Source organism: Macadamia integrifolia, chromosome 1, assembly GCF_013358625.1.
Source record: "Macadamia integrifolia cultivar HAES 741 chromosome 1, SCU_Mint_v3, whole genome shotgun sequence".
Lineage (NCBI taxonomy): Eukaryota > Viridiplantae > Streptophyta > Magnoliopsida > Proteales > Proteaceae > Macadamia > Macadamia integrifolia.
Genome location: NC_056557.1, coordinates 18489966 through 18513581, shown reverse-complemented (window position 1 = coordinate 18513581; position 23616 = coordinate 18489966). Strand labels below are relative to the sequence as shown.

The 23616-nt window shown below is 39.0% G+C and overlaps 1 protein-coding gene and 2 pseudogenes across 1 annotated transcript; all 3 read right to left on the bottom strand.

Moving 5' to 3' along the window:
* Positions 1-535: 535 nt before the first annotated feature.
* Positions 536-17299, bottom strand: LOC122081044 (peptidyl-prolyl cis-trans isomerase CYP21-1). Its single transcript, XM_042647995.1, has 7 exons — positions 17019-17299; positions 13614-13692; positions 5698-5745; positions 2541-2564; positions 2177-2359; positions 1345-1420; positions 536-907 (listed from the first exon to the last, which is right to left on the bottom strand). The coding sequence occupies exons 1-7, from the start codon at positions 17115-17117 to the stop codon at positions 745-747; spliced, it is 672 nt and encodes a 223-aa protein (XP_042503929.1). The 5' UTR covers positions 17118-17299; the 3' UTR covers positions 536-744.
* On the bottom strand, positions 1801-1896 carry LOC122087102 (annotated as a pseudogene).
* Positions 2010-2105, bottom strand: LOC122087105 (annotated as a pseudogene).
* Positions 17300-23616: the final 6317 nt, after the last annotated feature.

Sequence of the window (23616 nt, the reverse complement as noted above, 5' to 3'; positions counted from 1 at the left end):
GTGTCTGACATAGAGAACACCAAAAGGCCAGGTTCTTTCTCCTTATTTCAGTTTCCAATTCAACTGCTGTAACAAGGTTCTGAGTATCACTTTGGTGTTGAGTGCTGGAACTCCTGACCCGAAATGTTGTGGAGTAACTCCTCCTCATATACAGGGCGACCTAGCCTGAGAAGCCTGGGCTTCAAAGATCTCTAGCCTAAACGGTACATCTTTACTGACTTCAGTACCTAACACATTCAAAAATTCTGTTACATGGGAGTTGGAATGACGCCCAAATTTTGTTAATATGTCAAATTTTGGCCCAAACAAAGTTGACTACATAACAAAATATAGCTTTAAAATTAAGCACTAGCAAGAGTGTGCACACTAAATCACTAATGCATGGATTACTCAGAAGTTGCACCCTGTCTAGTGGCATTGCTTCCTCAAGCCTGGAATTCCATATTGGTCAACCGTATATAGTTGCTATCTATAATGAAAAACGATTACAGATAATCTCCATTTAAAAAGAAACTGCGAAGAATGACGCATTTCCTTTACAAAATGAGAATTTCTATATATCAGTAACAGCTTCAAAATACATGACACTATTAGCCAACAATAAAGGCCTAAACTTAATCTAAAAAACCATGCACAACCTAAATTGACTTGAACATTTTACAACACAGCTCAAATATCTGAAGAACCTTTGCACGGTCATACCATGGAGTTGCTGCTATTGCTACAAACTAGTTGGTGAACTTGTCAACTTTCTTCATCCCACTTGCTCTTGGGTATCTCCCCTGAGTCTGCAATAACAACCTTCTTCCGAGGTTTCCCACTATAGGTCCCAGCTCCCCCCTCTATTGCATATACAGTATCCATTCCTTCAATAACCTTGCCAAAGACAACATGCTCCCCATCCAGCCTAATAGATGTTTCATATGGGTTAAGAAACATATACCAAAAAAAAAAAAGTAGAATAGATAATTTAGGGGAAATGGCTACACATAAGTAATAAACTGTTCTAATGATACACATTCTGCACTCACTTCATCCTGGCTGTAAATCTAGATGATGCACCACATTAAGGAGATGTGAGAGAATCAGCCTGAATTGATCATTAAACATCCAATTTATTTGCCTCCTGTGGCAGTGTCTATCTGATCTCTAGAGATTTTAAAATATTTAATTGGATGATTCTTTCTATTTTTCTCCTTTATATTTCTGGGAGAGTACTTCAGAGGCCAAGTGACACAGATGTCCTAGTCAATACAGTCCAGTCACCTGCACCCAGCCACCTGTTCATGTGTAATGCAAAATACCACAGTACCCCCGCATTATCCAAAAAGCTGTTTAACTTACCAGCCGGTTTTGACTGTGGTTATGAAGAACTGTGAGCCATTAGAATCAGGTCCTGAGTTTACCATGGAAACAACACCTACAATTGATAGAGAAATAACTCTGAGATTCAAAGATCAATAAAAAAATTGACATTTAAGGAACATATCATAAAACATGCAAAAGAAATATAATGAACATTCAGAGCAAAATACATTTTCAAATATATAGAAAAAGGTGATCAGGATTTTTTTTTTTCCTGATAGGTAGGGAGGGGAAGTAGGTAACAGCCAAGAGGCTCGAACTCGAGACCTCCTGGTCCGACTGGGATTTTGTGCACCACAGCTCATTAACTGTGCCAGGCAGTTGTTAATAATTGTTTATAGAGTGAGGGAAAGCAAACTAAAGAAGGTTCGATCGTAGATGATTGGGGACATGGGGCCCACCACCACTCTTAGTCCATTTCCATAGCGACGGCAAAAAAATTTGGACCATTTCTCGATTTGTGCGTGTCATCCTTGTGCAGGGACCATGCTAATCTTCTCTGTATCGTTTTCGAGACCTCTTGGTGAGAGTGGGCTTTTTGTGCACCACATCTCATTAACTACACTAGGCAGTTCTTAATATTTTTTTTATAGAGTGAGGGAAAGCAAACTAAAGAAGGTTCGATCGCAGATGGTTGGGGACGTGGGAATCACCACCACTTCTCGATTTGTGCATGTCATCCTTGTGCATGCTAGTCTTCTCTGTATCGCTCCAATCTTATAGGATGTCTCTGAAGAGATGTAGGATTACTCACGCATGAAGTTGTGTAAAAGCAAAAAAGAACATTTGACGAAGTCAAGAGGTAGAGGACCTGCATGCGAGTGTTTTATCTTGAAATTTTCATCAGGAAATGTGCCACCATAAATAGATTCGCTTCCTTTCCCATCTCCAGAAACAATATCTCCACCTTGGATCATGAAACCAGAAACAATACGGTGAAACGGTTTTCCTTTATAGTGGAGCTTCTTTCCACTGGCAACCTTGCCTTTGTCCCCTACAATTGAAAATTAACAGATCAAAACCATTAAAGAAAACAAAAAAAGTTTACCCAAAATACAGTTAAGCCAAAGGAAGAAGAAAATAGATGATGCAAAAACAATATAGCAATAACTGTGATTCTGACAACTTAAACATAAATAATAGCCAAAGGATACACAGGAAGTTCCTCCAAGTACCTGTGCATAAAGCCCTGAAATTTTCTGCAAAAACAGAAATAGCAAGGTGTTAGGAAAAGAAACTTCCAATTATTTACTGCAAATCCAGGGTAAAACAGTACAAGTATCACTAAAATGCAGGTTACTATTTTAGTCACTTACCAGTATATTAAAACAATAAGAACACGTACAATTCAGTTACACACCTCAAATTAGACATAAATAAATCCTATCTTAACTACTACAAAAGTATCATATTACTTTTATAAGAAAAATATAAAATAGAAAAAAGGACCTGCCAAGTTTAAATTAGTAAACTTACCCACACTTTTGTGGTCTTAAAATCCAAAAATTCAGTCAGTTTCTACCAAGGTCAGAAACACCTACCACGGAATATTAATAGATCCAATATTTTGACCAAGAACATCAAATATTTCAGTTAATTTTGGCAACATTTCGGCCAGCCAAAATGACAGAAAGGAGGACTGCCAAAGGGTCAGCCTCAGAGCAGATCCTGGTGGATCCATATTTGAATCTTTTCATTAATTGGACTATCTACAATCCAATTAATAATCATATAGATCTACCTAGGTGATCAGTGTTCAGGTCCGATGATTAATAGTACAATCAGATTCAGACACTAATATTTGATTAGATTTTATTCATTTCTTTATCATGCATAAATATAACATATTACATCTTTTCTCCAGATTACTAAAGTACAAACACAAAATAGTCAAAAATAAACACTATATAATATAACAAATAATGTATATTTTAATAAGCCTTGGATCTTAATCAAAGTGCATCAAGGTAGTTCAACCTTCGTCAAATTAAACGGATCTTTCATAAATGGACTGGATTTTGATGGGAGGGATCTTGACCAATCTGTATCCAGCTGATGGACAGCCCAAACAGAAATATATCATGATTCCTCTTACAAAGTTTTTAGCAGTGTCCTATATATAACTTCAATTTCAGCTAAAGATCCATTTTGATTGAGATCAATCAAATATAATCCACAAAATCACCTCCCTTTCCCCCAAAAGAATGGGGAATTTTCTTTTTCAGTCATCTCTAAAAAGGAAAATTATCAATCTTTAAGGGAAAAAACCTTAAAAATCATGTATTATAAAAAATTTCAATAAAAACATTTAAACCAGCATATTTTTCATACAGAGGATGATGTTGCTCATTGAATTAAATAGGATGGATGAAATGGGGAGATGCATCCGGAGTGTTGTATGATCGGCCTATTCCTTTAAAGCTTAAAGGAAAATTTTATAGGATTGTCATACGACCGGCTATGATGTATGGTGCAGAATGTTGGGCAGTTAAGAAGATTCAAATAGATAAACTAAGAGTAGTTGAAAATGATGTGTGGCAAACTTGGAAGGATAAAGTAAGGAATGATCATATTAGAGCTGACGTGGGAGTAGCTCCGATTCATGATAAGCTTCGAGAAAGTCGTTTAAGGTGGCATGACCATGTTCAACGGAGGTCTTTGGATGCTCCAATTTGGCAGAGTGACTTGATTCATTAAAAGAGTCAGGGGCAATACCTAAAATGACCTCAGGAGAAGTGGTGAGGAAGGCAGGCATAGCTTGGGCCTTGTATCATGTATGACTTCGAATAGAGCTGATGGGAAAGCAAGGATCCATGTAGCCGACCCTAATTAGTTGGGATAAGGCTATGTTGTTGTTGTTGTTGTTGTATACATTGATTTTCCTGGACATATATCTTGTTTCCATTTTCTTTAATAAAATATAATTCCAAATTTTATCACTAAAACATATATATAAATGAGGGCTGGTTTGAGACACATGATAGCATAAGCCATTATGTAGCTTTGGCTATATTTGCCACTGACAGTTTGGTTGGTGCTCAAACTTTGTGGACATGCTATCCATGAATCTTCTAACCATGTGTTATTTCCAGTCAACTTAAACTTCACATCAGGAAAATGCTTTAAGCATTGTTTAAAATAGCTAGATGCTTTTGAAGAATTTGAACCATCTAAGAAGCAAGGGGTAACACCTAGTAGAAGTTTGATAATAAGGTTTGGTATGGGCCAACAAATTTGACATGGAAAATCAAGAGAATTCCCTATCGATCAACAACAGTTAAAATGACCAAATCACCCCTGCATGTAGCAAAAACATAAAGTGCCAGTAACCTCAAAATAAAAATAGTAGATAATGAAAACCACAAAAATTGAGTACTGAATTCATCTTATGATTTTCTTTTGATATTTTAGAACCTTTTTAGCTATTATTCCTGTATTTCAAAAAACATTTAAAAAAGGTTGACATAAAAGTTGCATTTTGCCCAGGGCTATCTGACCACAATTTATCAACACTTATTGTCTTTGAAGGTTTTTTTTTTTTTGAATGTAATTTATAAATATGTAAAATCATGTTAGTTATACAAAACCTACAAATATGTATTACATTTGTAATTTAAAAGTATGCACACATTAAATGCAATAGAATTTGGTCTTCCAATCATGGGTCGTTGTTGTGTTGCATAAAGTAATACACATTAATATGTTGTTTTGTTTTCCCTTCAAGAACTAAATGCGTAGGAAGTACTTTGCAATCTAGGGTAGTAGCAAAAATGGTTACTTTGAGCAAAAAACCAAGTATAATTTTCCAGTTGACGAAGGACCATACAAGTAGAGATGGCAACACAGCAGGTTAAATAGGGCCACACCCCAGCCCAGCCCTAATGGTTTGGTCCTGGTATGACCAACATTGGGTTAGGATCAGGTCTGGGTTTCCAAAAGACCTAAGGGCCCTGCCTCAGCCTGCAGGGGTCCCACCCCAGTTCTATCTTACTACTGGTGATCATGCATGTTTTATGGGGTGGTGCAGGCAGCGGATCCAAGTAAAGAAATATTTAAAGTAGGTCAGATATGGTTTTGTCTCAGCCTGTCATGTTGCCATCCCTAATTTTGGTTTTTATCAGCAATATCTGTACTTACTGGTGGTTATAGACATGTCCACCACAATGCACGAAGTGCATTAAATAATACGTCCCATGCATAGAACAATTATTATTTTCAAGCATCAATGAATGCGAACAACAACCATCGTTAGGGAGACAAAAAAAAGCATAATGGTTGGAAAGGGATTAAATCGCTTCAAAGTCCTTGGTAGGACAGAAAGTAAAGACATACCGACAGTTTTTGGAACAACCTGACCATACAATCCAATAACTATTCTACCTGCAGAAAAAGAGGTCCAAGAAAGTTAAGACCAGATAAAAGATGGAAACCACGGTATTATGTTTTATGTATCCAAAGTAAGAAACAGGCAGTTATTCAGGGAACCATGAGAGAAAATAACACAGTGGTTCTCTTTTAAAAAGAGATGTTCTTATTCACCAAAAGTCTCAAAATAACAGAATTATTTATGTGCGTAAGAAGAATTAAAAAATGAACAGGCATACCATGGTGATCTATGATTTATAGTGCTTGGCTACACATAAACACACATTCAGAGGCATGCACACCATGGTTTTCAAGACGTTGCCTAGGCACCCCCTAAACGACAAGGCACTGTTGGCTACCCTAGGTGCATTGTCGCCTCTCTGTATGCCTAAAGGCGCCCACCTTGTTCTCCTTGGCCTGCCTTGTGACCTGGGTGGACATTTTGTGGGGTCTGCCTTTTTATTCAATGTGCTATTTCATGTTGATTCTTTTTCTGACTGTTTATGATGCAGATCCGGAGAAATCGGATCGCTTATGGTGATGCGGATCCAGGGGAATCGGGTCGCTTATGGACCCACAATTAGAATAAATATTTCAATCGAGGCAAACCAGTGACAATATTGTAATTTCTGATACAATCTAGGAGCTTTTTAGAGTGAAATAATGGACTAAGGACTTAATAGGAATTAAACCCAAAGAGAAGGATCAATTCTGGAATAAAGATGGTAGTGGGGTCAAACTGAAATAAAACCAAGATGAAGGGTTATTTTGCAAACTAGTAAAGAGGGGGTTGTCTTTAATAAAGAACTTAAAAAGTTGGAGGGATTTATCTGTAATAACCAGAAGTAATATGTATAAACAATACAAGACCAGTCTTCTTCTTCCTCACAATAGGACTCAAGGGCAGTACTTCAAACCTCCATGAAAACAGAGCTAGATGCTTAGAAGTTGATTGAGCAGCAAATCTGGAATCAAGGCACCAATCCCAACTCCTACTGAAATCGATCCACAGTCTGATGTCCAAAGAAGCTAAGGGAACCTGAAACTGGCGGAAGCTAGGGTTTCAGCCCAGTTGCAGACCTGATTTCTCACCATAGAAGAATCGTGAAGGCCTGAAGTTCAAAGAGGTTCATCGCCTAGGTGCAGGCTGCCTTCAACTCAAGTAACAGATCCAAACGATGGGTTTGCTGGTTCTCCAACAATTCTCATAACCAGATGTCATCGCCAGACCAGAATCCTAACGGCAAGCTTTCTTCGAACCAACGACTATAGCCCAGAATAGGGTTTCAGCCAGCAAGAGGAATTAATAACAGGAGAGGGGAAATAAGGAGGGAAGAAGAAGAAGAAGAAGAAGAAGAAGAAGAAGAAGAAGAAGAAGAAGAAGAAAAGGAAAAACCAGAAGAGGGAGGGGGAGGTCACGGAAACCAATGTAAAGCCAAAAAAAATATTCAATTTCAATCTTCAATTCTTCAAATCTCAATATGAGTTTTCTTCCATTACATAGCTATATAAAGAGAATCAAAACATAAAATTGGTAGTTTATTAAAATGGAAACTATCCTAATTGACAACTGAAAATAAAAATTCAATCTAAATAAAAGACTATCAAACTAATTCTAGCTCTAAAAAGGAAAGAAAATGAATCAAATCAAATGCTATCTCAAGCCCAACGCCCAACTGCATCATATGGGCCCACAATTAACAACTAAACCAGTTTTCAAAGAAGTAGGGGCATTCTTGTAAATTTCAGGAACAGCTCTAGCACTTAAAAAAAATGGAAATAGACAATAGGGTCAAACTGGAATAGAAAATTGGAAGAGGAGGGGTTTTCTGGAATTACAAAGAGTAGGGGAATAATATGTCACAACTATAGAAAATAGGGGTTTAGTTGTAATAACATGGACTAATTCTTTTAAAGCAAAAGAAGAACCTGTTTTCTTCTTCCCGATAGAAACCAGGGCAGGGCGGTAGACCAAGAAGCTCTTTGGACAACAATCTCGATCTCTAGGACTGGTTTCGACCTCAGGCTACAGGTACGGAATCACAGCAGCAGGGTGATTGTAGACCTAGCTTCGACAAGGTTCAAAAGTTCCCAAATCAGACCTGTTATGAACCAACAACTGATGCTGGCGGTAGTCCTCAGTTCAGACCTGAGGCTGGACTTCAATCTCAGGTTGGAGGAAGACTTTGGGGCCAGAACTTTGGGAGTTATTCCTCCAAAGGAAAAGGAACCTACGACCAAGGTCCCTTGGCTGATCGACTCTGGCTGAAGGTCCAGGACAAGGTTTTCCCGAACCTAGTAGTATCGCCCAGAACAGAATAATTCCAGGTATGGGAAATATATAGCAGGGGAATAGGGAAGAGGATTGAAAGAAGAAGAAGAAAATAAAGATGAGAGAAAAGAAGATTACAGAGATAGACAGGGAGGGTAAAGGCATCCACGGCAGCCATGGTTTTACACCCAAAATTATCAAGTTCTAATTCTCCAAAATTCGGAATTCTTCATTGGGTTACATCAATATAAAGGCAGCAAACAATGTCAAAATGGAAGCTAAATAAATTGGAAACTACCCTAAATAGAAACTGAAAAAAAAAATCTCCTACTAAACTTACCACACCCTACGCTAATAATTAAGGAAACAAAAATCACCCAATCACTCCCAAAATTTCCCACGCCTAACCGCATCAGTTTAATTGGTTTGTGTACAGAGTTTTGGTACAATAGATGCATGGAATCATGCATTGAAAAAAATAGAAAACAAAAGAAGGTAAGAAATAGAAGAGAGGGCTGTATTGATACTGAAACACTCAAATCCTTCCGCAACTCCACCCTTTTGCGACTCTTGCATGACCACCAGTTGATGTCAGACTAAATTGCCAAGGGGTATTTAGTCCCATTAAAGTCCCAAACAAGCTCCATAATCATTTAGAACAGATCAGATTAGATAGGGAAGGGCAGATCTGAGTACAAACCAGCAATTAGGTCAAATAGGACTTAAAAGAGGAGAACATGCTCGATTCCATTGGCTGAAACTGACGAGGACAAATGTGAAGACATCGAGGAATTGAGTACAGTTGATGCTGAAGATGTTGGCGCAATGGTGGGAGGACAATGATACAAGTACGGGGGATTCCACGGACATACTACTCACAACTGCTACAGCTCATAAAGTTAAGCACATAGAGTTTGTGATCCCACCACAGTTCTTCGAAGAAAAGGCTCAATGACTTGAGGATTTTGTTCTAACATCTGTGTATACAACCATAGTTGTCACGGCGTCAAATCGATCCAAGGCGGTGGAGGGGTGGCTAATCGATTTGGCGATGAATCGCCCATTATGGCGTTGCCATGGCGGTCAAATCGCCATGTGTCATTTTTTATTTTCCCTATTTTCTAAAGTTATTTAGTATGCTACTTTTTTATTTCTCCTATTTTCTAAAGTTATTTAGCATGCTACAAGCCTACAATATATACCCTATAACATATAAAACCAACATTAAGTAACATCAAATCATCAAAAATCAACATAGCATTTCAAAATCACCCTGCATTTTACAAAAAATCGACCACCTAGTAAATCAGGCGTGACCGCCATTTGTGAGTCACGTAAACCGCAGCACTGCCATGAACTTCTTTTTCCACCAGGACGCCAAATCGCCACCTTGGCGACGCCTAGGCGACACCATGGCAACTATGCATACAGCCGACCCTATTTAGGTGGGATGTTCCTGAGGTTTTGCTTTGTTTCTTTCTTTTTTACTTATTTTTATTTGACCCTCTCATGGATCCATATAGCCAACCCCATTTAGTCAGGAAAAGGCTGAGTTGTTGCTTTTGTTAAGAGTTCTTACTTATTAGAACTCTTATCCAGCCATCTTATCCTTTATCTTATTTGCTAGAATTTAAGTCCAATAGGTCTTTCTAATAAGGTTGTAATATAGGAAGAGAGTAGTTGGTTTATACATTATTTCAATTCCTTGTTAGAGTCAACTATGACTCTCTTTTATCTCTTTTTATAAATAAAGGCATTAGAGGGACTACAGCCTGGGATTTGATTATTCAAAGAAGCCATGCTTTTCATGGTTTCGTGGCGGTGATGCAGTTCTCCACTTGCTGTGGTGATTCAGTAGATTGGTTGGTGGTAATTTCAACATAAGCCTTGGGTAGTGAGTTCCAGGTCATATCCCTTCTCTTCTAATTCTTATTTTCTTTACTTTACATCATTGTTTCAGGTTAATGCTTTCAAGTTCCTATATTATTTTATTCACTCCCTGCTTGCTGGAGTTTCTGTTGCGACTGTTAACCACCTGAGATATCAGATATAATCCCTGTTTCAGCAACCGGATTAGACCCTAAGCAAACCTGTGGTCTGACATTAAAATCCTGTTCACAATTGGGTTAATTCCTATTGACCTACTTCCTGGAATCTTCAAGTTATACCCTTGATCTGAGTTATTTGTTTCTTAAATCTGATCTCAGGCTCTGATATGTTGGTATGCATGAGTATTATTTGCTACTTTGATTAATCTAGTTATACCTTATGTTCTGAGATCAATCCATCTTAACTGATATCAGACCTCAGTTCTTGAGAGTTCTCCTCAAGGGAATCTTCTGAATATGATCATTGGATTAATCCCATCTTTTGAAGTTCTGTTCTCCTAATAAGATAGATTCATCCGTTACACTCTGGTGCGCATCTTATATTCTGATCATGGTTAATTGAATTTTCTTTGAATCTGGGATCTTTCCCTAGTCTGTGATCCTGTTGTTTTGTGGTTTTCTGAAACCTAATCCTCCGATGGATGTAAGGCTCATTATTTTCTTCTCGTATTTCTGTATCTGTTTTTGTTTCTTCTTGTATTCTGAAATGCCTATTTGTATTTTGTTTCCTATTGCTGCTGCTTTTTTTTTTTTTTTCTTACCTGTCTTCTTCTCTGTTTCGTACTGCTGATTCTGTTGTTCACCATTCATCATACATTAGACTCATACTACTTCTCATCATGGCATAAATAATACATAGCATGCACACCTAGGGTGCCTAGGCATTGCTAAGCGGGTGTCTTGTCGCCTAGGCGTCTGGCCACCAGCTTGGGTTGTCTAGACAACTATGCTACCAGTGCATTGCGAAGTGAGAAAAGGAAATGAATCCTATAGGAGATTCTCACGAGCAAAGGAGTGTCCAAATTAAAGTGTAATTAAGATTAAAAAAAAGTACCCATTGGTGATTTGACCAGCCTAGATAACCCAACAGCCAAAAATCAAACACTTCTATAAATCAACATGAAAAGGAAGAAGAGTTGCAATTGAGAGAAAATCTATCACCATTCGATTAGAAAACAAAAAGTGAAAAAGTTGAATCTATTGGGAAAGATCAAAAAGATAATAAATAAATAAATATATATATATATATATCAGCATTAGTACCATAGTTGTCAAGGCGTCGCCTAGGCGTCTAGGTGGCCTAGTTGGAGTCTAGGCAACTGTCGCCTTACTGCAAGGTACATCACTTATTTATGTCTAATATCAATATTATTCATAACTAAGCAAATACGCCCCCCCATTTGAATACAATAAAAATAGTTTAAAAATCAAATTCTAAATGATAAAAAGTCAACCCCCAATCCAAGAATAAAAACTGAATTTTTTGTTGTATGAGCAATTTTCAACTTTCAAATGGTGGGGTTTTTCTCAATTCAAAAAATTTTATAAATCTTATCATGGTAAAACATTGCTAAAAACCAAAGTCCGGTAAATAATATTTTGTTTTGACATCCATAAAATTATTTTCATTTGGGCGATTATAACAGAATTCACACACTTTAAAATAAGTCTAACTGGAATATAACTTTTTCATTAAAACTCAAATTTAAGGTAATCTTAGACTTTGTGCTCTACCTAATACAAAATGTCTTATGTTAAAATAAAATCATTTGACCAGTCAAACTTATTATAGAACAAGAACATTTCTCTAAATGTTGATTTTTGATGACGTAATCATAGTTGTCAAGGCCGCCTTGGCGTCTAGGAATTTGCTTAGGTCCTAGGCGACTGTCTCCTTACTGCACTGCACGTCGTGTTATATTTTCAGATTTATCTATGCCAAATATCATTTAAGTAAATGGTTGTTCCATTTACTTAAGATATTATTCATAACTAAGCAAATACCCCCCTATTTTAACCCAATAAAAGTAGTTTAAAAATCAAATTCTAAAAGGATAAAAAGTCAACCCCCAAGAACAAGAACTGGATTTTTGGTTGTAGAGACAATTTTCAACTTTCAAATGCTAGGGTTTTTCTCAATTCTGAAAATTTTATAAATTTTATCTTGGTAAAACATTGTTAAAAACCAAAAATCTAGTAAAATAATCTTTTATTTCGATATCTTTAAAATTGTTTTCGTTTAGATGATTTTAACAACATTTACGCCTTGGTTTGCCTTGGCGCTATGATAACTATGAGCATCACGCCTCTACTAATTTAAGTTAACATGAGGATGGTAAGCAACCAAAATAACCAAAATCTTTCAGATATGTGGAAGAATGAAATGTAACCCTTCTATGAATTAGAAGCCATGAATATTTACATAAGACATGTATGTCAAAATAAAGTAGCGTGCTAATGGCAACAAAATGAAAAATGTGATATTTTTATTTCTTTTTTTTTTTTTTTTTTCCTTCCAATGAATGAAATGCATTTCGAAGCACAATACTAAGGGCCCGTTTGATAACGTTTCAAGAAACGTGTTTCTACCATTTCTGTTTCCAGAAACAGTAGAAACGGAGTAAAAAGCGTTTGATAAAACTGTTTCGTTTCACTTATTTTTAGAAATAGAAATAGAAATTTTTACTTATTTATGGTTCAAGAAACAACCCAGGTGAAACAAGTTCAACTTGTTTCGCCGTTTCTGAAAACGACTTGTGGCAATTCTTTCACTGGTTACCATCGACTTCTAAAAACATGACTTATCAAACACCTTCAATTCCGTTTCTGTTTCTAGAAACGGAAATTTATGTTTCTGCCATTTCTTGAAACAGAAACGGCAGAAACGTTATCAAACGGGCCTTAAATGCCTCCAACAGTAACCTCAATGAATAGAAAATGAAAAAAAATCTTCCAACTGCATATTTTTATTCATTCCAGCTCAATATAGCCTAGGAAAGAAAGAAATGGAATGCAAATTAAATTCAAATAACCAAAATAACAACTTGAAAAGCATAAAGCCAAGTTCATGTGCAAACTATGTGTTGATAGACACTGTTGTGGCCCTTACTTAACAGCTCGAGCTTTGGGGAGCAAATGCAACATGGTATCATAGCAAGTTTAACTCAGATCTCTGGTCTAGTTAAATCGTTTTGGGAGGTCCTTAACGAGGTTTAATCTTCTCTGCAGCAAAATTGCTGCTTGCTTGCTGTTTTTGATTTATCATGAGATCAAAGCATGAAGAATGATCTTACACCTTGATCATCAGATCTCTCTTCTTCTCCTTCTTGTTGGTTTCTTTTATTTATTTTGTCACATAGTATTAGAGTCAGGAGGTTGGGTGTTTGACTCCTGGTAAGTGCAGGGTGTTGTATTATGTGTTGTTGTGCCCCTATGGTTTTACCCCCTTGGTGCCACATGATGATGTCACGTGCAAAGCCGTTTTTTGTTTTTTGTTTTTGTTTTTTTTTGTTTTTTTTTTTGTTTTTTGTTTTTTGTTTTTTGGGGGGGGGGGGGTGTGCTGCACGTGCAAGGGATGTTGTGTGTTGATATATTGTTGTGGGGCCCTTACTTAACAAATTAAGCTTTTGGGATAAGCGGATGTAACACAAACAAAAACTGAAATTTGGTTCAACCACATCAGTCAAATTTAAAAACTTTTAAGCAAAGTAAATGCTTTGTACCGATTCTCTGCCCTTCAGTATCAACATCCAAGAATACTCTATGAGTAATTTCAGGCACCTCTTCCTCCTTATCTTCAGCCTAAAAAGCATTGAAGAACTTTAATGTCTTTGAAGGTTGTATGCATATAGATAATGATGCTATATCAAAAGCAAGCAATATCAGTGATCAATGTATAACCATGTAAGTTAACAAAAAGCAATTGTGTTTACATGCAAAATAAAGAGTTTTTCTCAAACATGAAGCTTTTAAGCATCGGGAATTGTGGCTATTAGATCAAAGAAGATATTCCCACCAATGTAGGGATCAGAAATATGATAACAAAGAATGAAATCTTCAAAGTTTTCAAACTGAAACTTCATAAAATCTTCACAACCATACATGCATTTCCTTCTATAAAAATTTTCCAGAAGCCTTCAGTAGGAATACTACTTTAATGGACTCTTCTAGAATATATTACGCTGGACACTATAACAGGACCATATATTGATGCAGATTTCAGTGGCCAATAGGAAGTATAGAAAGAGGACCTGCGGCTGTTTATAGTTGGCCTCTTTTGTAGGCCTGAGGTTTTTACAAACTGAACCAGTTTTTGGTTTGGTTTGAACCAATGGATCAATGGATGGGCCCAATCTAATTGTGGGCTAGTAGTGAGTCTTTATTTCTTTCATTTTTAATGATTGTTAGTTGTTGAGTCATGCTGGGACACTTCATATAAGTTCCAGTTTGAGTTTTGGTATTCCTTAGATAAGTTCCTAGTCAGTTCAGGTTACTCCAATAGCAGCCCACACATGGAGTTTTTAGCTGGTACAAAGAAAAAAACACCGCAACAACTCAGCAATATCCCACCTAAATGGGGTTGGCTACATGGATCCTTGTCCTCCAAGCAGCTCTATTTGAGGTCATACTTGAATCAAAACCTAAATTGTGCATATCTTTCCTCACTACTTCTCCTAGAGTCCTTTTAGGCCAGCCCTAGCTTTTTTAGTTCCTTCAATTTGAATCAAATCAATCCCCTATACTGGTGCATCCCCAACCCTACGTTGAACATGGTTATGCCACCTCAAATGACTTTCACGAAGCTTATCATGTATCAGGGCAACTCCCAAATCAGATCTTATATGGTCAGTCCTTCCTCTATTTTCCCTAATTTTGCCATACATACATCTCAACATCCTCATCTCTGCTACATAATTTATCTATATGATGCTTCATAACTTCCCAACATTCCGCCCTATATATCATAGCCGGTCGTACAATTGTTCTATAGAATTTTCCTTTAAGCTGTAAGGGAATACATTGATCACAAAACACTCCAAACACACCTCTCTATTTCATCCATCCCATTTTAATTCTCTGGTGAAACATCATCCTCTATATCACCTTCTTTATTTATGGTTGACCCCAGATAACTAAAACAATCACTTTGCGGTATCTCTCTCTCCTCCATTTCATTATCCATCTTAGTGCAACTAAAGTTACACACCATATACTCTGCCTTTGTTCTACTTATCTTAAAACCTCTTGATTCCAATGTTGATCTCCATAACTCCAACTTCGCATTAATCCTTGTTTTTATCTTATCCACCAAAATAATATCATCAACAAAAAACATACACCACGGAACCTCATCTTGGATGTTCTTAGTCAAATCATTGATGTAACCCAATTGTGATTGGGAATTCACTACTTTGACGCCCCCCCACAATTCTCACACTAGTCACCATGCCCTCATAGATATCTTTAATTATTTTCACATACTTACTTGACACCTCTCTTCTCTAGTACACTATACATGCCAAATTAACTCTCAAGGGGCTCTATCGTATTCTTTTTCTAGTTCAATAAAGACCATATGGAGAACCTTCGTGCAAACTCTACATCTTTTTTTCCTGTCACTAAGTCTTGTGGCTGCATAATAAGTCTATGCTTTAAACTGGAAAGCATCTTGCACTAAAAACACAAGTTTTTTTGTGAATTTATTTCATTTCTGGGAGAAATCAGTTGCAATTTTTAATGAATATCAACAGTTGTAATGTTCATCTCAAATTATATATCAACAAAATTTACATATTTTCCCAACATCGATCATGGAGCAAAGCTGTGTTCAGGTTAATCCTCACATAGAGGTAAAAACCACCTTTTTTGGACAAAAGAGCTCAACATTTCCTGCATCTCTCCTTGCTTAGCTTCAGCACTGATGAATTCAATTCCTTATCTTCTATTGATTTAACTTTCAAATCAAGGGAGGAAGTAGTGGAGGTGACCTTTTGATTTCCTACTTTTTTCTTTTAAGAGAGAATATGTAAGCTTGTATTCTCAGGTGAGTGAAGAAGAAAAGAGAGACACCAGAGATACCACTCCCAATCTCACCAACTAAGGATTTTCTCAACTTCTTCCACTCACTGCATTGGCTGCAGATCATGAGATTAATTGGCAGGTTCGCAAAAGCTCCAAATCCACTGATCTGGTTTGTTGATCAGCTTCTTCAATGCTGTTGTTTGGAAGAATACTGCAGCCACTACTTTTTTGTTATAATATGACTTCATTCCCATATGAAATCCACGTATTTCAGTGAGTTCTTGACTTCTTGAGCACCAAAAATCATCTACTTTCTTTTGATGTTGGCAGCCTCAGAGATCCAGTTAAAGAACATGTAATCCAAAACTCATATGGCATAAGTTTTCCTGACATCATTCCTTGGCTCTTTCTTTACAAAGAAGGGTTCTCCAAACACCACCAAAAAGTGAAATAAAATATAAATCTTTGCTCCGATCTATTGCTTAGTTGTTTATTTTTCTTGTGGTTTCACAATTAATCCTTCGGCATGTTTCTTCTACCAACTGATCTCCATTGTTCTGCAGAGTGCAGACATAACATAAAAGACTGAAGTTTCCCATCACACCAATTGGAAAGTGACAAATTCTAAGTTCGGAGCAAATAGGAACTTAACTATACTGCTAAGGAATGACTTGTCCTTTGGCAGGTCTTGGATTTCAAATCCGTATACTAATTTGAGTCACTAATCACTCCTAACATTTTACGCCGACCCAAAATTTGAAAAGAAAATGCTAGCTTTTCAATTTGCAAAAAAACAAGTCTTGAATTCCGTAACATTCAAGATGAGACGGTTTTCCAATTCACAAGGCCTCCAAAGTCCATCAAACTTACAAATAGATCGCGGGAAAAACAAACTTCTGGTTAAGGATCCAGATCCCCAAATGTTAAACATTTCAGTGAGTTGATCCCCATGTACTAGCTAGGAAAGGAATGCTTTCCAGCGAACAAGTATAATTACAAGCAAAATATATAACAGGAAATTAGCAATTCTGCATTAGCTTTGCAGGAATGAACCTATATATAAAAAGAGAAAGAAAAACAAAGAACATTCAAGAAAGAAGAAGTACCGGGTGAGAGGTTGGGAAAGCGAGAAAAATGATGATAGCAGCCACAAAAAGAAAAATAAGGCATCTTAGCTGAACGAAACGAGACAAATCGCGACGCATTGTTTGCGGATTGTGTCTACTTCGCGTCTTCTTCTTCTTCCTTGGTAGCTACTGGTGTTTTTTCTCTCCGCGCTCTCGTCATCTCCCTCTGTCTCTGTGTATTTCGAGAGCAAAAAGATCCGTCAGAATTTTTTTCGTCTCTCGGAGAATGGGGTTTCGCCTAATTGCAATCGAGACCCGAATCGAAATGTCCGTAAGATATTATTAATAATTCTGGAAAAAAAAATATACTTTGATAATGGAATTCCTGACCAAAAAAAATTAATAATGGAATTTATTAATTTTTTTTTTTTTTTTGGTACAAGGAATTTATTAATTTAAGATATGGAGCAGAAGATTCCTTCCTCCACTTTTTTAGTCCGTGAGATAAATTCCCTTTTTTAAAATATTAGAATCATTAAAACTTTTTTTTTTTGAAAAATCATTAAATTTATGTCATTGAAATAAAGTACATGTATGTATGTATTTTTATGAGATATAATCCAAGTATATTTACCTTTCAGTGGTCTCTTCAAAATATTGGATGGGTGTTCTATATAGGGAAATTTGTCTTGAAGTCTCACGCTTGCCAACTTTCCATGCAAGGTGTCTCTCTCTTGGAGTGGCATCGTTCTAGGTTTTACTCTCTCTTTTTATCATAAATATTTCCCTGGACCCATATATATAGGAACAGAAACAGATTTACTTGAGAAGAATTCATCTTGGTTTTTTATCCCTTTCTCTTTCGTGGCCTTTTGGACAATACAAACAAATTCGAAATGGATGCACTGATAAATCTTAGCACCTTCCTAAAGAAATAAGAGAAAATAGCCCTTAGTAAGCAACTTTACCTGGTCACTTTGAACCATTTTCAAGCAATAAATTAAAGTGAAGCGGCCTGACATTTCCAAGTTATAAATAAAGCTTTTAGGCTCATCCATGGATCTGGTCCCGGTAAGATTGAATTTTTAGTATTCATAGGTAAACATATCTATCCCCCTAGGATTTCCCTTGAGGGGCACTTCATAATAAGGAATGACATAGAAAGTGTCTAGCCCAGCTCGAATTTCTCATCTTTAGGGTGAAAGGTTTGTTTCAAATAGGTTTTTGGATCAAGTTATGTTTTCCATCATTCCGCTCACTTCCTATGGATTGTTTGAGCATACATAGCTATGATGCTTGCTTTGAGTGATTCCAAACACTTTGAGACGCTACTTTGATGCTCATTGGTTGCACGTTCTACAGGTGGGCCTAGTAATGGAGTTTCCCTTGTAAACAAAGAACTCCATTTTACCCCTATTTGAGAAAGGCTAGAACTTGAGTTAAATCCAAATTAATCTCACTCCTCTCTGGAGTTGGCTAACCAAGAGCCAACTTCAAATTGAGCCCTGATGGAGGTTGCGTAAATAAAAGTATACCAAAACTGTCACACCCCGTTCGCACTGAACCGGAGCGGTGACCGAGTTAACACCGGTTAACCCAAACCTGCCAGGATCATCAGACACTGTATTCCACCACAGCATACACACACTAACATCTACTCATCAAATCAGCGGAAGACTAAGTTTTACCTGTAATAATTCCCATATACCTGATACCCAAATGGCGATACCATAATTATATACATTTGGGCCCGAAGGCATGATATATATACACAAAAAGAATAAAGTTTGAATATCAATTATATACAGGAAATTATCAACAACATCAGAGTACACAGCCCGGCATCGGTATCAAGGCTGGAGCTCAGCTCGGCCTCAGAACCGCTGCCCCGCAACACAGCTCTCACACGCGCAGTCTACGCCGTGCTCAAACTCCTCAGGGGTCCACCAGTCCTCCTCAGGGAACTCGACGGTGGGACCCACCCCCTGCTCCTCAGATGCATGACCTGCAAAATCATCTAAAAAAAGGGGTGTACACGTGGAATGAGCTCACTAGCTCAGTAAGTAGAGAGGTGGACCACACACAACAGTCCACACATCACAACACATCATATGCACTACATGCCATGCAAATCATTTTAGATCACATACACCTAATCAACATTACTAAGTCTTTGGTTTTTAGTGCTACTACAACCACAGTGCGCGTATACTCCGGGTACGAGCCGCGAACTCCCTCCCGCGATACGCCCATAGGGCTGTTGGAGAAGGCCCACCGTGAGTACTCGGAAAAATAAAGACAATGCCGTCCACCGGCTCTCAACAGAAATGTAAATAAATTAAATGACAGTGCTGACTCCAGCAATTTAAAAGCAGTACGATTGGCCCTCTTGAAATACCACCGGGGTTGCCGGCTGTCCTACACGACTCGCCGGGCGTAATGCCTAACCGCCACAGTGTCCGACAACCGCGACCCCTGCTTCCCCCCAAATGGCAACCCAACACCTCAACCCCTGTTGGGAAGGGTCGTAGCACGGGATGGTGAGAATCCTAATACCGCATGCTCCTATATGCAGTACGACTGCATAGTGCCTCCGTGTCCCATACCACGGGCCACCAATGCATTCGTTTCCAAGCCGACCACGGCATCTAGTCTATCAATGCATTATGCAACATAATGTCCACATTCAACATATAACATCTCATTTAATTTGCATTTGAAAAGTAAACATAGCATATATGCACATCAATGAGTGAAATGACTAATCTATATAGCGCATTCATGATGACATGACTAAATTAGATATAGTTACATGAATGCCAAACAAATGCCTTGGAACAAGGCCAAACGTCCTCTCTCCACTTACCTGTAGCGTACAAGGATTCCCGTTCGGTACGGGCGAGATCCGGAGCGAATCGGGAAGGCTTTGGTCAACCTAACAAAATTGAGTGGGGTTAGTACTTCACCATTTTAGAATCAAAATTAATGAAATCCGACGTCAAAATCGTGTTTAGAACGTCGAAAGAAGGTCCCACGTCCGATTTGGGCTCGATCGGACCTAAAAATCACATTCTGGCCACTCGGGTGGGTCACTCAGGTGGGTTGTCTACCCACCGGTCCTACCCGCCGGTTTTGGACCGGCGGGTATGGACCCGCCGGTAGGACCCGCCGGTCCTACCCGCCGGTTTGGCCAGAACCCCCCTGGTCCTCTCAGGTGGGTGTCTCAGGTGGGTGTCTCAGGTGGGTTGTCTACCCACCGGTTGTACCCGCCGGTTTTGGCGGAAAAACCCCAGTTTCTTCTCAACTTCCTCCATTCCTTGGGGACCCAAATAGGGCTTTTCTCAACCCATTCTTCACACCTTTAGAGTCCTATAGGATGGTTCTAGCTTATATTTAAGTTAGATTCAAGTGAGGGGAACCATCTTACCTTCTTTGCTCAAGAATGACTTCAAACCCTCCAAATCACTTCCAACTCACAATGCTCCTTCTACCTTGTCAATATCTCTTCAAATCCTTCAAGATCAACACATAAATCATCTATTAAACCTTAGATTCATCATTTCAAAGGGTGTTTACAAGATCTTAAGAAACCATACTCGAATCAAGGGTTTAAAGCGTGGGTATGGTGAATGTTCATAAAACCCAACTTTTCTTACCTCCAACTGTAGATCTCGAGTTGAAGATTACTCTCCCGGCACCGGAATGGCAAGATCGAGCTTCGGCGCCACTGAGATCCTCCCTTTCTTCCTCTTCCTTTCTTCTTCCCTTTCTTTTTTCTCTCTCCTCTTTACTTTTCTCACCGAACGTGCGGGGGTAATAAATGGAAAGAAAAGAAGTCATAAAGCTTTATATACTATTCCTATTTAAGTGAATAGTGATGGATGGGTCACTCAGGTGGGTGGGGTACCCACCTGTCATACCCACCCGAGAGTCAAAACTTGGGATTTTGACCGGGCTCGGACCTCGGCTCAAACCCCACCCCAGGCATACATTGTAGCCTACGTATATATCTTAAAATACAGATATAATACCTGTTTTATCCGTACATAGCCTTATGGTAGGTGCACGTACACGGTTTGGGCACTCCCGTCTCTTCTGGCACTGGCTCGGACTTGTCGTGCCAGCCGGTGTTTAGGGTCACCCGTGCCATCATAGCCCATAAGGAACCCGCTCTAACATCCTCTGGCTCGGTTCCTGCATGGTTAAACCGGTTCAACCGCGAAATCAGACCGGGTTTAAGAAGCGGGATATTACATTACCCCCCCCTTCTGAAAAATTTCGTCCTCGAAATTGCGTACCTGGTTGATCAAAAAGATGAGGGTACTTGGCTCGCATTTCTTCTTCTACCTCCCAAGATGCTTCTTCAAGTGAATGATTAGCCCATCGCACCTTTACATAGGAAATGGAGCGGTTGCGAAGGGTTATCACCTTCCGGTCCAAAATCTCAGCTGGCTGCTCTGTATAGGTCATATCAGCTTCTAGGTACCCTGGTTCCACGGGTAGTACATGAGATGGATCATGCACGTACCTCTTCAGCATGGATATATGGAATACATTGTGAACATTTCCAAGTGAAGGTGGCAGGGCAAGCATGTAAGCTACTGAGCCAACCCGGGACAAGATCTCAAATGGTCCCATGTATCTTGGGCTCAACTTCCCCTTTCTGTGAAACCTTTGCAAACCTTTAGTAGGAGAGATCTTGAGAAATACCTTTTCTCCTGGCTGAAATTCAACCTCCTTCCTGCGGGTGTCCGCATAGCTCTTTTGACGGGACTGAGCTGCTTTAATCCGTTCTCTAATAACGTCGACCTTGTCACAAGTCATTTGGATCATCTCAGGTCCTAACATTCGACGTTCACCTACCTCATCCCAATACAAAGGAGTTCTGCATTTTCTGCCATATAACACCTCATATGGAGCCATCCCAATTGTAGCTTGGTAACTATTATTATATGCAAACTCCATAAGAGGTATATATTCTTCCCAGCTGCCACTCATCTCCATTGCACATGCCCTGAGCATGTCTTCTAATATCTGTATGGTTCGCTCCGACTGACCGTCCGTCTGTGGGTGAAAAGCTGTACTCAAGTTCAGTTGCGATCCCAAGGCACGCTGTAAGCTTTTCCAAAATCTGGAAGTGAACCTTGGGTCCCTATCTGAAACAATGCTCACTGGCACTCCATGTAAACGCACTATGTTGTCCATGTAAAGTTGTGCTAGTTTGGCCATGGAGAACTTGGTCTTGATAGGAATGAAATGAGCAGTCTTGGTAAGCCGATCCACAATCACCCATATCGCATCCATTCCCTTAGGTGTACCTGATAGTCCGGTGACGAAGTCCATTGTAATCCTTTCCCACTTCCATTCTGGTACTGGGAGTGGCTGAAGGGTACCATAAGGTCGATGCCTCTCAGCTTTCACCTTCTGACAGGTAAGACAAGTCGCCACATACAAAGCTATGGTGACTTTCATGCTTGGCCACCAGTAACTCTGTTTGAGGTCTTTGTACATTTTGGTACTTCCTGGATGAAGTGAGTACTCGGAGCTGTGTGCTTCTCTCACGATTTTATCCTGTATATCCAAATCATCGGGTACACACAATCTGTCCCGAAACATCAATGCCCCATCACTGGCTAAAGTAAAATCTGGGTCGTTCATTGTTTGGTCTTGAACCTTAACTCTGATCCGCTGCAATTCAGGATCCAAAGGCTGCTTCATTATCACCTCTTGCCTAATTGCCGGATGCACTTGTAGAGCCGATAAGGATGCCGTCAACCATTTAAGGTTTTCTGGTTGAGGTTCAAGCTCTAGGGTTGCCCCTTCATACAAGAGGGTCTCTTCCATTAGCATCGCCTCTTGCACAAGTGGTGAGCTTACTACTAAGCATGAAAGCGACACAGTCTGTGTCTTCCGACTTAATGCATCAGCCACTACATTAGCCTTGCCGGGATGATACTGAATATCGCAGTCATAATCCTTCATGAGTTCAAGCCATCTTCTCTGTCTCATATTCAAATCCTTCTGGGTGAAGAAGTATTTCAGGCTCTTGTGGTCGCGGTATATCTCACACCTCTCTCCATACAAATAGTGTCGTCAGATCTTAAGGGCAAAAATGACTGCCGCTAGTTCCAAGTCATGAGTGGGGTAATTCTTCTCATATTCCTTTAGTTGTCGGGATGCATATGCTATTACCTTCCCGCGTTGCATGAGAACACAACCCAACCCAACTTTGGAAGCATCGGTATAAACTGTCATCCCACCTGTGCCTTCAGGAATAGTCAGCACAGGGGCAGTCACCAACTTTTCTTTCAATTCCTGGAAGCTCTTCTCACATTCTTCTGCCCAGTCGAATTTCACACCCTTTTTAGTCAACTTGGTCATTGGTGCTGAGATCCGAGCAAAACTCTCGATGAAACGCCGGTAGTATCCAGCTAAACCCAGGAAGCTTCTAATTTCAGTAACATTCTTGGGACTTTCCCATTCCACTACTGCTTTTACCTTAGCAGGATCTACTTCGATTCCGGCTTTAGACACTATGTGCCCCAGGAATCCAACTTGTTCAAGCCAAAATTCACACTTGCTATACTTGGCAAACAACTGTTGATCTCTCAATCTCTGTAACACCATTCTCAAGTGT